At 42.7% G+C, this 14,615-nt stretch overlaps 1 protein-coding gene across 10 annotated transcripts in view; it reads left to right on the top strand.

The window, feature by feature from the left end:
• Positions 1 to 14,615, top strand: part of SEMA5B (semaphorin 5B) — a 347,589-nt gene that overhangs the window by 320,180 nt on the left and 12,794 nt on the right. For 9 of the 10 annotated variants that reach the window (XM_081924848.1, XM_081924846.1, XM_081924845.1 and 6 more), the window contains 7 exons: positions 797 to 940; positions 4,570 to 4,717; positions 5,283 to 5,508; positions 6,848 to 7,066; positions 8,328 to 8,498; positions 9,738 to 9,887; positions 11,398 to 11,442. In XM_081924848.1, coding sequence (XP_081780974.1) covers positions 797 to 940; positions 4,570 to 4,717; positions 5,283 to 5,508; positions 6,848 to 7,066; positions 8,328 to 8,498; positions 9,738 to 9,887; positions 11,398 to 11,442 — 1,103 coding nt within the window. The remainder of the gene's footprint in view (positions 1 to 796; positions 941 to 4,569; positions 4,718 to 5,282; positions 5,509 to 6,847; positions 7,067 to 8,327; positions 8,499 to 9,737; positions 9,888 to 11,397; positions 11,443 to 14,615) is intronic. The other variant, XM_081924844.1, reaches the window with a different exon arrangement.

Here is a 14,615-nt window from a genome sequence, read left to right as displayed (position 1 = left end):
CAGGTCCACCAATAGAATGCTCTATTAATCCTAAGAGTGTTCCCTGAATCTTCAAATGTCCGTAAAAATAAATTGTCTTGTCTTTATGCTTAAGGAAATACTAACTGAGGTTTTAAACTGCTTGTGTTTTTTATTTTATGCAATTACAGTATGTCTATTTTTTAGTTTCTCATTGTTGTTTTTTAAAAATGTAATGCATTCTGAGCCTTTAGAATACAATAAATAAATGATTCGGTGCTTACAAAGCTTTATTATGTGTAGCAAATACTGCTTCTGAAGTTGCCTAAGTGAGGTCAGGGCATCTTTCATCTCTTATGCCCAACCCTTTCTAATTCTTCCCCTTCTAGCACCCCATATATTTGATTCTGCAGGTTTTTCTACAACACCATGACATCTTTTTTTTTTTTAAAAAAGGTTTCATAAGGAACTCAAGAAATGATACAAAACTTTGCAAATTTATGAGTAATGGAGGGTAGAAAAATGTAACCCTCGCCTGCCCTTATTATGTTTAGCATAGGCTTAAATCTGTTCAACAAGAAATTGCCATGGATTTTGTTTGTTCAAATTTAAAAGTTGGGGAAGACAAAAAAAAAAGTACATGCAAAATTCTAACCCTAATCTCTGTCTGTTTCTTGGGCTAACCTCTATTGAAGCGTGCTTCGTAGTGCTAGTCAGTCTCTGCAACCTGTTGGTACTCCAGAGCCAGCAGCGTTGAGCTTAGCGTTAAAGTTGAAAAAATAAGAATTAACCCAGATGCCATGTTTTATCTTTCTTCCTTCCCCCTCCCCTCTGTCAGGAATGGAGCTTGGACACCATGGTCGTCCTGGGCCCCCTGCAGCACTTCCTGTGGGATTGGCTTTCAGGTCCGTCAGAGGTCGTGCAGCAACCCTGCTCCGCGATACGGAGGCAGGGTCTGTGTCGGACAAAGCAGAGAGGAGCGGTGAGAGTCGTTCCCCATCCCTAAACTTCTATGAGACTTTTTTTTTTTTGGCTCAGAGCTCTTGTGTTTTCTTTTGAAGGATTCATTACACCACATGGATTAGTGACCCATCCCAGATGTCTTCTCCCATATGAACCTGCCCACTCACTGAGATCATCGTCTGAGACCTCTGCTCCTGGTGACCCTACCTGTAGAGGTTAGGCAGGTGGCAACTGGGGATAGGGTCTTGCCCTGATTGTGGAACACTTCCTCAGAAACACCTGTTTGGCACCCATTCTTTAATCTTTTAGGGAACAAGTAAAAAAACTTAACTCCCCCCCCCCAAGCCTTTTGTGAATGAGATTGTGATTTATTGTATTCTTCTACTTCTGCTGCTGCTAGTCTTCACTATTTCATTTACGTTATGTGTGTTTTAGGTTCATCATTGTCATATTGTGTTTTTATATTGCTCTCATAATTATTCATTTTTGCCTATAAAGCTGCCTTACAGACCTTTTAAATAAATATAAATATGTTACTGTGTTGCACACCCATATGTCAAAATAATAGTTTGAAACAAGGCCCATAACTTAAAGAAAGTATGGCATTGTTAAGCTGTTGAGGTTGCTAAACCTGAATTTTTCAGTGAAGTATGCTGTGGTGCTACATAATATTGCTGCTTGCTATTCAGAATGGGAGCTGTTAGCCAGCCATAGAGCTCTTGTGCTGAAGGATGAGATAGAAATTTGCTCAAGAAGTGAAATAAGAGCATAAGGATGCTCTAGCCATAACACATGCTATGCTATGCTATGAATAGAGAAAGAAAATAGTATGCATATTTAAAAGGAGAACTGCACATATGTTGCCTTTTCATAGGAGGGTTGATAGTCTTTAGATGGCATGCCACTCCCCACACCAGCAAACTAAAATAGTCAGTGCTAACAGAAGTGGAGCCAAAAATGGGCCATGGGGGTAAAATAAAAACCACCCTAAGCATGCTTGGAAGTCACAGGTATTGAGTGTCAGAAAACCAGGGGTGTGTTTTGTGGGAGATTTGCAGCCAAACCTAACAAATACATATTCTTGATAGTTATCATGAGAAGGGGCTAAGATCATAGAAAGAGAATTGGTAGAGAGGTTCTGTGTGATGTCATTTCCCCTTCTGTCTGGAGAGGAAGGGACACATAATATGCTCCCCCCTCCATCTTACTTTGACCAGCATTGGATGCAGATATGCCTCCTTTGGGTCCAGCTTTAGTTATAATGTAAAGATAAGTATTTTGCCTGCATAATTTTTACTGCTACTGTAGCTGTGAACCAATGCATCATTATAAAGTAAGTAAATCTTATTTTAAAAGGCCTGATTCTTTGGTAAACATGGCAAGAAGGGGAGAGCTAGCTTATTTTATAGCTGGACTTGCTCAAAATTGAGGTTTGATCTGGCTCCCCAAGCAAATTTTTATCACGCCCCCAAGACCTCACCAATTTTGGTGGTGGCAAAAAAACAAAGAAAAAGGACAAGGAGGCAGCACTGAGATGGGGGTGGGAATACAAGTTGTTCCCTCCCCCAGACATCAAGTTGATGAGCAGGGAGGCGGGGGGGGGGTAACTCCCTCTTCTTAGCTGATCTGCATAGATTAGCTGAGGGGAAGCTTTTTGCCTTAGTGTGTCTGAGCATGTGAGAATGTGGAGTGGCCACACACACCATTGTTTTGCAGCCCTTGGAGGTTTGGCCATTGATGAATGTGTCCCTCAGGCCAAAAATAAAATGAAATGGTTAGTACCCCAGCTAAAGTTCCAGACAAAAACCTGCTCAGGAATTGCAAACGCAAAAGACATTTCGTATAATTAGTCTGTGTGTCTTCATGTTTGATTAGATCTGTGACTACTGGAAACATAACTTCATTTTTTCCGTTGAAGTAGTGATAGCAATGGTGATTCTATTATGTGATGACTGAAGTGGAGCTAGCACTTTCTTATTTTTAAAATGGGCAAAAGTAGTTGGACAAAAATAAAATTAACTCAAGGAAAGTGCTGCTGAACACAGCTGAATGCCACATTTACCTGGACCAGAGTTCCTGGGAATATGATCCAGAGAGCCTAGGGGCAGATGAACATGATCTGTTTGGCCAAACTACTTTCTAACTTCAGAGGAGGCAGGGAGATTGTATTAAATTGTGGGTTCATACAAGCCTTAATGGCTAGGAGGTAAGTCCAAATGAACAAAGTGGAACTGACATGGAATAAATATGCATAATAAATGGGCTGTAAGACCTTGCTTCTGCTCATTCCAGGTTTGGAAAGTAATGTCTGACCATGCTACTATGTGGTGGGTTTCTTGTTTTGTTTTTGCAGTTTTTACAACCTTAAAGCACAGTTACAAATGGCAGGCATAGAATATAAATTGAACAAAACTACAAACTAAGCAAACTATGTATATTTCCTATAAAAAAAGGAAAATTTCGCAAAGAGAATGGGAGATAGTTAGCTTTGCAAACTTACTAGACTTCAGTTTTTAGGACCACAAATAATTGTGTAATAAGTCTATTCTGAAGGATGGGGGCATACTGACAGTAGATAACATTGTGTTACATACACAGTGATGGTTGCCCAGTTTCCATCAAATCTATCAACTCGCTGTACTCTCATAAAGACTTGGCTACTTAAACCCAGCATAATACTTGCTAAACAATAATATAGTTCAGCCATTTATATCAGGGTAATTGGCATCAGATTAGTAGATAATTTGGGATCCTAAAGAGGCCAGTTTAATTACAAGTAGCTGGATTTCTAGCCTAAATTAGTTTGCCATGCTTTAAGGCTTAAGTACTAAGTTAATGGACAGTACTGTCAATACACACTTATAAAGATGTATCTGTTTTTAAAACATTTTTATTTTCTTCACCCAGGCAATGCCAGGGGAAAAAAAATTGTATTATAATGGTACAATGTGAGCATTAGTAGTAGGTTATGAGCATATCTAATTTGGGTATAAACTATCTATGGGTCTTTTGCAGGATAGTTTGCTATACTTAGCAAACGTAAGTCAATATTGGCTCCTAGGATGTTGCTCTGCTGCTATGACCACCCAGTGTTTTTTTTAGAAAAAAAAAGTAGTATTACAGTTTTTAAACAGGGTAGAAAACTTGTGTGACCATAATCCCGAAACAACAAACAAAAGAGATCTCATTCCTTGTTCATCTATTCAAACAACTTAGAAGTTGTTGCCATTGATAAAGCTGTGTAAATAATTAAATAGTTAAGATGCAAGTATTACAAATTGGGGAAAAACCAGCCTGCTGGAATTTCCAGCCCCTCCAGAATGGACACTAACAAGAATGGATTCGATCCAGACTAAGTAAGTAATGCTTTTAGTCCCACTGAAATTAATAGGACTAGTTTCTCAAAATTTATTTCCCGTTGATTTCAGTGGGTCTAAAGTACAACTAACTCTGTCTGTCTGTCTGCCTTGCATCTTTTTACTTGTGGTGCTGAAGCTGAATTTCTACTCAACCTGATGTCAGCTTTTTTCTTCCTGGTGTGAACAGTTCCTTGCAGAGTCTTTTACAACTTTCCTTTGGGGTGCTCCAGGACACTGACTTGCATTACTGTTTCCTTATTTCCCTCCCTGGAATTTTGTTTCCATCCAGGTTCTGCAATGAGAACAGTCCATGCCCATTGCCAATCTTCTGGTCTTCGTGGGGCCCTTGGAATAAATGTAGCGCAAATTGTGGTGGAGGGGTGCACTCTAGGCAGAGGTCTTGTGAAAATGGAAACTCCTGTCCAGGCTGTGCTGTGGTACGTTTTCATTCAGATAGGCTTTCGTTGCTGTTTTCTTATGTTCTCTTTTCCTCAGTTCTTTAGGACTTGTCCTATACACCTCTGCTTAGAGAAGAGAAGGGAGGGAGCTTACAGGTAATTGACCTAGGGGCTAGGTAAGAAGGGAGCCGGCATTTGTCCACAGGCAGCTTTCTGGGTCATGTGGCCAGCATGACTAAGCCGCTTCTGGCGCAATAGGACACCGTGAAGGAAGCCAGAGCGCATGGAAATGCCTCCAACCGGGCCTTTGTCTATGGAATTCATTTGCATGCATGAATAGGGGCACTTTATCTAACACATCCGTAGGCCTGTCGCCTCAGCATCATATTCTGTTAAAGAACTGGAAGCAATATCAGACCTTGATTTATACACCTTCTGAGCTTTGTTACTGCTTCAGTGGTTTTGTGATTTTGAGTCAAATATTCGGGGGGTTTATCTTATTGTTCCTTAAATGTCATTGTCCCCAAGTGCATTGGTAAAGCTGCAAACCCTCAAGTAAATGCTAATAATTGGGTCCTTCCGCCATTTTCTCCTATTTCTGTAGGAGTATAAAACCTGCAGCCCAGAGGCCTGCCCAGAGGTCCGAAGAAACACACCTTGGACTCCATGGATGCCCACCAACATCACTCAGAGTGGCGCTCGTCAAGAACAACGTTTCCGCTACACCTGCCGCGCTCAGCTTGCTGACCCTCACGACCTCCAGTTTGGCAGGAAGAAGACGGAGAGTCGGTTCTGCCCCAATGACGGCTCAGCTGTTTGCGACACTGATTGTACGTCCTGCCAGATTGCAAGATTATAACGAGCGCCAAGCTAAGCTTCTTGTTATTCATGCTGGAGGTTGTGGGCAGCTGAAGCGTAGGGTTGGATAAATGCTGATCTATGTTGATAGCAACAGAGCAAATCACAGCCAGCAGATTGAGACAGTACATACTCTGTCAGGATGGATGAGCATTAGGGAATTTGCTTGGGAGCTTTTCACACACCTGCAAACACTGTGTTGCTGGAGGTGCATAATCTTAATTTCTGTGTTTATTAGGATGCCCTTCACACATCAAGCAGTATAGGGGTCACTTCAGCTTGCTGTGATTGCACACTACAGGAGCGCATGATAGGACTGTGTGGTTGAGAGCACAATTGTGGGGGTATTTCAGATAATTGAGGTGCCATGGATTGAAGCAGTCAAGCGGGTATATATGGGGCAAGCAAACTGGTCCCAAGGTGTTGAAAGCTTTATATATTAACGGTAACGCACCCAGTAACAAATTGGCAGCTCATCCCTCTGCAGGGTCTCTCTCTCCTGCCGGCAATCATTCTGCAGTAGTTGCAGTTCCTGGGCCAAACACAAGGGAAGATCCACCTGCATGGCAGTAATCCAATCAGAAGTGCCTGAAGTACTGTGATCAGGCTATCCTGGTCCAGAAACCAATGTCACACTAGCTGAAGCTGATAAAAAGTGCTCCTAGCCACCAGGTCCTCCAGTAAGAAACCTGGGTCTCCCCTAGAGTGCTTACTTGCTCGTTCTGAGAGAGTGCAAGCCCATCCAGGGCAGGTAATTGGCCGATTTCTTGGATACAATAACAATTTGCCCACAGGGCCTGCATCTTGCCAGGATTCAAGCTCAGTGCATTGGCCCTCATCCAGCCCACCACCATTGCATGGTGTCTGCACCATTAGCACCACTCACATGTTGGCATGAGTGGGGCTAAGCAGGTTCATTTCATTTACTGCACCACAGTTTCTTTTCTTCACTATGTGATGAATGTAACCTATATTTGCCATGATCACCTGCAGGGGAGGGAATCTTGCCAGTGTGCCCATGTGACTGGGGTGCTCATGAAGCCTTGGCAGTTCACCTGCCACAGAAATCTCTTACTTTAGAGAAGGAAAGAGAGAGAGAGTGCCAGTGTGACATTGTATGGCTAAGATGCTCTAGCCAACACAGTCTTCCAGCCTTCCTCTTAGCCTTGAAGCTGGGAAGGGAACATAGTTCACCATACAATTGTCTGAACGCTCCTTGCCCACATCTGCTGCTGCAAGGTTGGGAAGAAAGCTGGGGGGTTCCATGTGTTTAATTCCTATATTTTTCTTTCCCCCCCCACTGCCCCCCAGCTTTAGTTGATGACCTTCTGAAAAGCGGCAAGACCTCTATTCGGATTATCAATGGTGGGTGGTCCTTTTGGGGAGGGTGGTCATCTTGCTCTCGAGACTGTGAGCTTGGCTTCAGAACCAGGAAGCGAACATGCACCAATCCAGAACCAAAAAATGGTGGCCTACCTTGCATAGGATCTGCAATGGAATATCAGGACTGCAACCCACATCCCTGTCCAGGTAAATACTGTGACCGTTCCCTGCTTTTGTTCCGTGTGAGTAGCATGCTGAAGAAGCGTGCGATGAAGTTCTTCCATTACTCTTCACCCTGCCATCATAGGGCATGTTTGCCTGTGCTGGCCCAAGACATTTTCCTGCCCGAAGCAGAGCCAACATATGGTCCCCTTTTTCCCTGCTAGGGCCAACAATGTGGAAAAGTCTTGCTGCACCATTCACAAACCAATTCATGCCTCATGATGCCATCTAATGCTGACCACTTCAGCCTGCTGCATGGCATGATTGTTCCTGATGTTAGAGCTGGCACTTTTGCAGAAGGCATTTAACATACGTAGCTGTAAGCTCAGCCCTCAAAAGGCAAAGAAAGTTTGGATCGCACACAGAGAGGGTGCAACCAAATCTCATTGCTGCAAAAACATTAGAACTTTCTGCTCCTTTAGTAAAGCGAGGGCTGTGCAGAATCAGATGTGTCTTTAAGTTTAAGATTAGATCTAGTACTTTGACTTTGCTCACCATTCCATGGTCCAGATTTGCTTATTTCAATATGGCTTACCCACCTCTAAGTATTGGTTACTCTTTCCTGATTGGCAATCAGGAAATATTATTTCCTTGTTAACTAGTCCTTGAAATTATGGCCTTGCTTCTTACTGGATTAGAACAGTAAAGGAGCCTTCCTTTGCCCATTTTCTCCACCCTTTCCCAATCCCCCAAACCACACCTGTTGGTTTTGTGCAGCCTGAAGTGCTTTTCCAGGGGACTTTCAGACAGCGGCTTAATATTGTAAAGAGCCATTCAGATATCACAAATACATTGTGGGCAAAAGGTGTGGGTATTTTTTAATGTATCAGATTTTTCTCAGACGGGGTAAATCCAGATTAAATGTGGGGGGAATATGGTCTGGCTTTTTGATGCCAATGACATTGGATGTTGCAAAAAATGTGCATGTGTGAGAATAGTCATTACTTTTGCATTATAATCATAGCCATTCCTTCCCTCCTTTTTCAGAACTATGTGCTTGGAGGGGCCAGAAATGCAATGAACTAAAATCATTTTGGCAGAGAAAGAAACCAATAGGGACTTGTGAGGAAAAGTATTTGTAGGCAAATAGTTAGGATGCTATTCATCTAGCGTGGTAGCTTCTCCATAGCTTTCTTCTCCTTGAAATAATGATTTGGGTTGGGGTTTTTTTAATTGTGATGAGATCAACAGTTGGGTGAAATGTATGCCTGCATCTTTGTATTGTTTTATTTTGAATGATCCTTAGTGAAAGGTTCGTGGTCCTGCTGGACTCCTTGGTCTCAGTGCTCAGCAACTTGTGGAGGAGGGCACTACCAGCGCACCCGAACCTGCACCAACCCAGCGCCCTCTAATGGGGAGGATATCTGCATTGGACTGCACACCGAGGAAGCACTGTGCAACACACATTTATGTGAAGGTAGCTTATTGCTGTTATTCTGTATAATGCCATCATTTTTGTATTTTTGTTCTTTTAAAAAATATGTTTTCATAATGCATTTGAGATTTCAGGACTGATGTAATTCTTCTGTTCTTCAAATGTAATTTTGAAATAGATTAATAAATAGTGATAGCTAGATAGATATTAGATAGGTAGATAGGTAGATAGGTAGATAGATACAGGTGAAACTCAAAAAATTAGAATATGAGATAGACTCATGATATGCAAAACGAGATATGTCAAGCCTTTATTTGTTATAATTGTGATGATTATGGAGTACAGCTGATAAAAACTCCAAATTAACAATCTCAGAAAAGGTGCAGTAGCTATTCAATTCATAACACCTGCAACGGGTTCCTGAGCCTTTAAATGGTCTCTCAGTCTGGTTCAGTAGGAAGCACAATCATGGGGAAGGCTGCTGACCTGACAGTTTTGCAGAAAGCCATCATTGAGAGGGAAAGCCTCAAAAGGTACTTGCAGAAGAAGTTGGATGTTCCCAAAGTGCTGTATCGAAGCACATTAATGGAAAGTTATGCGGAAGGGGAAAGTGTGGAAGAAAAATGTGCACAAGCAGCAGGGACGACCACAGCCTGGAGAGGATTGTCAGGAAAAGACCATTCAAACATGTTGGGGACTTTCACAAGGAGTGGACTGAGGCAGGAGTTAGTGCATCAAGAGCCACCACACACAGACGGATCCTGGAGATGGGCTTCAAATGTCGTATTGCTCTTGTCAAGCCACTCCTGAACAAGAAACAACGTCAGAAGCGTCTTACCTGGGCTAAAGAAAAAAAGAACTGGTCTGCTGCTCAGTGGTCCCAAGTTCTCTTTTCTGATGAGAGCAACTTCTGCATCTCATTTGGAAATTAGTTTCACCTTTTAAGTTGAATTACTGAAATAAATGAGCTTTTCCACGATATTCTAATTTTTCGAGTTTCACCTGTATGTCTGTTCCCAAAAAATAGCTCGGATGAGAAGATGGTTGCAGAGCATTTTTCCAAATTCTGAATCACAGAACTAGACAACTGGTTTTGTCATTTTTCAGTCTATGCTTTTCAAAACAGAAAAGCATGGGTATTTGACATTATTTCTAAACGCTCAGTTGGGTTTCCATATTCAGAAACTATGTGACCTTTTGTCCTTTGTTTATCCCTCATGTTTTTTTCTTGGCTTGACATTGTGATCATCCCACATGCTTAAGTCTTATCTCATTCTTAAGGAGGCTGGTCCGAATGGTCTGAGTGGAGCTTGTGTAACGAAGAAGGGATCCAGTATCGTAGTCGTTACTGTGAAATCCACAATCCAGGATCTTCCCAATGTGCTGGGAACAGCACACAATACCAGGACTGCTTGTACAATGAGATCCCAGGTGGGTGCAACTTTGCATGCTAAATGAGCAAGGAAAGGGCTCGGTTTAGAGGGCTCCACTAATTGCTGAGATGGATGCCTTACTAAAAAGAACTGATAGCCACTTTTAATATTGATAGGATTGTGTTTTTTAAGGCAGTGAGTATATTGTATATTGAGTATATTGAGTGGCGCTGTGGGTTAAAGCCTCAGCGCCTAGGACTTGCTGATCGAAAGGTCGGCGGTTCGAATCCCTGCTGCGGGGTGCGCTCCTGCTGCTCGGTCCCAGCGCCTGCCAACCTAGCAGTTCGAAAGCACCTCCAGGTGCAAGTAGATAAATAGGGACCGCTTACCAGCGGGAAGGTAAACGGCGTTTCCGTGTGCAGCTCTGGCTCGCCAGAGCAGCGATGTCACACTGGCCATGTGACCCGGAAGTGTCTCCGGACAGCGCTGGCCCCTGGCCTCTTAAGTGAGATGGGCGCACAACCCCAGAGTCTGTCAAGACTGGCCCGAACGGGCAGGGGTACCTTTACCTTTACCTATATTGAATGCCGACTAGTATTTCATTAGTTCAGTTATGCAAAGAGAAGGCATCCTGCAGAAGGAAAGAGATTCGGGAGGATTTTTAGGATCCCATGTGTGCAAATGAAATGGCAGTAACTTTGGTGTAGTTATAGACTGTTTAGAATTATAGCTAACCTCCATCTAGGGATGGGAAGGATTCTGTGACTAATAGATCTTATATAATCAGGGAGTTTTGTATTCTGCGCCACAAACAGAAATTAAATGCACGAGGCAAGTTGTGCTGGATTGGATAAAATTAGAACCAGCATGCTGCTTCCAGCAGAGGACAGACAGATGTTCCTAGGAGGCCCATGAGAAAGGAAAGAGTGTGACACCTCTGCTCATTATTTGGTATCTAGAGATATATGAACATGCAGGTTCTGTTCAGTTCCTGAAATACCTATACATTTGTCTAACACTTTAAAAGGCCATCTAAACCAGTGGTCCTCACTATATCTGATGGACGTAATTCAAGGTAACTGATCATTTATAGAATAAGTTCACAGAATAAACTACACTATACAAACATCCTTAGATAGCAAGGTCATCTGTCTGTGTCATACATTGGTCAAAATATTTTTTAATTGGATCATACGATGTTCACATTTATTCAGGTATTTTATGAGCACAACTTAAATTCCTCATTTGAGTCTTTTTTATATCTCTATTTATATTTCTGTAATTTGCACAGTTCTTGACAGAATTAAACAGTTCTAAGGACGCTTATTGTGTTGTATTTGGATAGTTTGCAATCCAGACAATTTTCTCATGCAATAGAGAGTATGTTCTTTTTAAAACTTTTTTTCACTATATTACATTCTGTGTTTTTTGCCAAAGCTCTGGGAGGCCCTCCATTTGCTGCAGAGATTAACTTGCCTTGCATTGAGCAAAGGGATTTTAATTGCCTGCACAATGTCGCAGATGACAAAAATGACATTTTTCTCCCCACTGTTTTTCTCTTTGTTTAGTAATCCTGCCAGCCTCAAGCATTGACGAGAGCACGAACTGTGGAGGTAGAGTACAGCTAACTATAGATCTTATTTTTATCTTAACATGACTCCTCTTTTCTGGGAAGCATCAACCCAACCATTAATCTGTGCAGTTCACATCCCGTTGATAGCCTTAATTCCACTGGAGTCCGATTGTCTGAGGGGAGGAAGGGAGGGGAGAAAGTATATGTGATTCAGTTTTCTGGTATAAGAATTTAATTTGGGGGAGGGAGCATCTCAGAATAATTAATTACCAGGGAGATCACAGTCCTTTCCACTGCAGCTCCTTTTTAAATGGACTGGAAAAGATGAAGAGAGATTCCTCATTTTCCTGAACGCTTAGTTAATTGTAGAGTTGTCACCGAATTTCATTATAAGCAAAACATTGATACGGGTTCCTGTTCAGGAGAAACTTCCAAAGCTTTTAAGGGGAAGCAAAAAGAATTTTGGTAAGACTGGCAAAGTTTCTCAGGCTGGATCTGACACATCCCTTGTTAATTGTATAAATGTTTTAATTTCTTGAGCACTTTTGAATGTAGTGGGTGCTTCTGTGTTTGTCTCTCATTTACCATGTACAAAGCTCTATGAATGGTGTTTGCCACCCCCAGGAAGATGAGATTTGCACCCAACCACCTTTTGAAGTGAAAGTAGCCTTGGTTGCTAAGGTCTCTCTCCCACACAAGCATAAACGAGCATACCAAATATCTCTCTCTCTCTCTCTCTCTCTCTCTCTCTCTCTCTCTCTCTCTCTCTCTCACACACACACACACACACACACACACACACACACACCATATACACAACAACACATACCTATCTCCCTCCCTTTCTGTGTAAGAGCATTCCCACATCTCAATTCCCACCTCCAGGGGTTTTCAAGGGTGGAGAGGGGGAGAAATGAATGCACGGGGATTGCTTCAGTAGTTCACAGTGTAATAATCTGAGTTTGTACCAGGGTAGCTCGTATAATAAGACTGCAGTGAATTCTTAAGTTGTCTCTACGAATGAACCCAATGCAAAATCGATGGCTATCTTGCCATTGGAAACAGGATTAGACAGCCAATGCAAAACCTTGATTACCGGAAAAGCAGTTGCCATGCCACTAATTTTATCTGACTTCTTTAGAGTTCAGGGAATTGCATTTTCTTTGTGCATTTCCTGCAGGTCGCTTGATAGCTAGCAGAGTGTGTTGAAGAGCCAGAAGAGAAAGCAACCTTCTTTGCTTCTCGCATTGTGCTTTTTGATACCTACCATCTTTCTGAATACAGTGGTGCCTCGCAAGACGAAATTAATCCGTTCCGTGAGGCTCTTTGTATAGCGGTTTTTTCGTCTTGTGAAGCAAGCCCATTGACAGCTTAGCGGATTAGCGCTACAGCTGTCAAGCGGCTTCCAGCGATCAGCTGTTAAGCGGCTTATCAGCGGAACAGCTGATAAGCAGCGTAGCGGCTTAAGAAAAGGGCGGAAAAAGCGGAAAAAACCCGCGGGGGGATGCAAGATTTTTTCGTCTTGCGAAGCAACCCCATAGGGGAATTCGTTTTACGAAGCGCCTCCAAAACGGAAAACCCTTTCGTCTAGCGGGTTTTTCGTCTTGCGAGGCGTTCGTCTTGCGGGGCACCACTGTAGAAGAAAAATAGCAGCTTTGCTAACACAAGGCACTTGTTCTGGTACTTTGAAAGTTCAGTTGTAGTAGGGAACTATGGTTAAGAGCAGAATTCTGGCTTTTTCAGCTAATTGTGCAGAGATAACTGAAGCAGATGGAAACGAGCTCCCTGCATTCCTACCACAGCTCGTTGCACATCTTGACTTATTATGTCATAAACATACTGTACATACCATGCCAATGGGTGATTTAAGCTTTTGTTGCAGCCGTCATGAAACTGATCACCAAATTTCTAGTAGATATAATTGTCAGGAGCAGATTTTGGGTCATCCAAAAGCACCATGGTGCTTCAGTGGTTTTGCACAACAGCCCCCACAAGTAAGCAGCTTTCCTGACGAACCGCTTGGACAGCTCTTGGTCTGTGCATTAGTCACTCTCTGTACAAAAAGCATTACAGCAATGACAGAAAAGGCAAAACGCTCCATCGGCAGACCTTCCCGTCTAGTGTGTGTGACTGCAGGGGAAGCAACGGAATTAAGACTCCAGTTCCATTAGCAGCACGGTTGGTTTTCTTGTATCCCCATTCCTCCTGCCAGGTGTGTGCCTCAGCTCAGGGTCTCCTTATTAACCTTATATTCATCATTATGCATTGGTATTGATATTTTCACTGCCCTCTTCTGCCATTGCAGTCTTATTTGTTTATATAATGCATGGGGACATTATTTATCCCTTAGCATCTCTGAATATCTGGCAAAGATATAATCATTAGAAATTCAGCCTGCTGCCCTCTCACATGTGAAGCAAGGGGGAATCTGAGTTATGGGCAAAACCAGAAACATCAGCCTGCAGATTCATAGAATGCTCATGTTATTCAAATATTTAGCCAGGTGCCATGGAGGCACAGCTGAAAGGCAGAGAGACCTTGTAAGGGACAGGACTGAGGATGAATAGTTTTGAGGAATCAACTGCTCAGTACCAGAGCACCAGAGAATTCTTAGCATCTCACCAACTACAACTCACCTTGGCAAAATCCATGTTAAAGTGTTACATTGATGCTGAAAGTAGGGCCTAGGAAACCTTATCCTCAAGTGACTTTTCAACTTTATGATTCTTAGAATTTGTCACTGGCTTTTGTTGTTGTTTACTCCTTTGCGTTCCTCTTTCTCAGTAGAACATCTCCTTGGTAACCCACTGGAATGGAAGCGTTTTGAAATCTATATGTCTACTTATTTGTGTTGGGGAATGTTTTATGCACCAGGAACTTTCTTCTTTGAAATCTTTACGGGGTACCTGCGTCAGTGGTGTCAGCTTGCAGCTGGGGTTCTGCTTTCATTGCTCACCAAGAAACCAAGCCAGGCAATATTCAGTGTCTTGCTGCATCCTGTTTTTTCTCCCAGGAGCCTCCCTTTCTGTGGCTAGTGGAGAAAGTATCAGCAAGAGCACATGCAGGCTTTCAGTGGAGAAGGCAGCATGGCAATTCCTTCTCAGAGATGGCTGGAGAAGCGGAAGCTGATCAGAAACCAAAAAACCAGGCTGGGGTGGGAGGGTGGGGAATCCTGTATCCTTAGCAGCCAGCATACATTGGAGGCAGCCAGGG

The sequence above is a fragment of the Podarcis melisellensis genome (assembly GCF_964234715.1).
Source record: "Podarcis melisellensis genome assembly, chromosome: 1".
Classification (NCBI taxonomy): domain Eukaryota; kingdom Metazoa; phylum Chordata; class Lepidosauria; order Squamata; family Lacertidae; genus Podarcis; species Podarcis melisellensis.
This window is presented reverse-complemented; position numbering and strand designations above follow the sequence as displayed.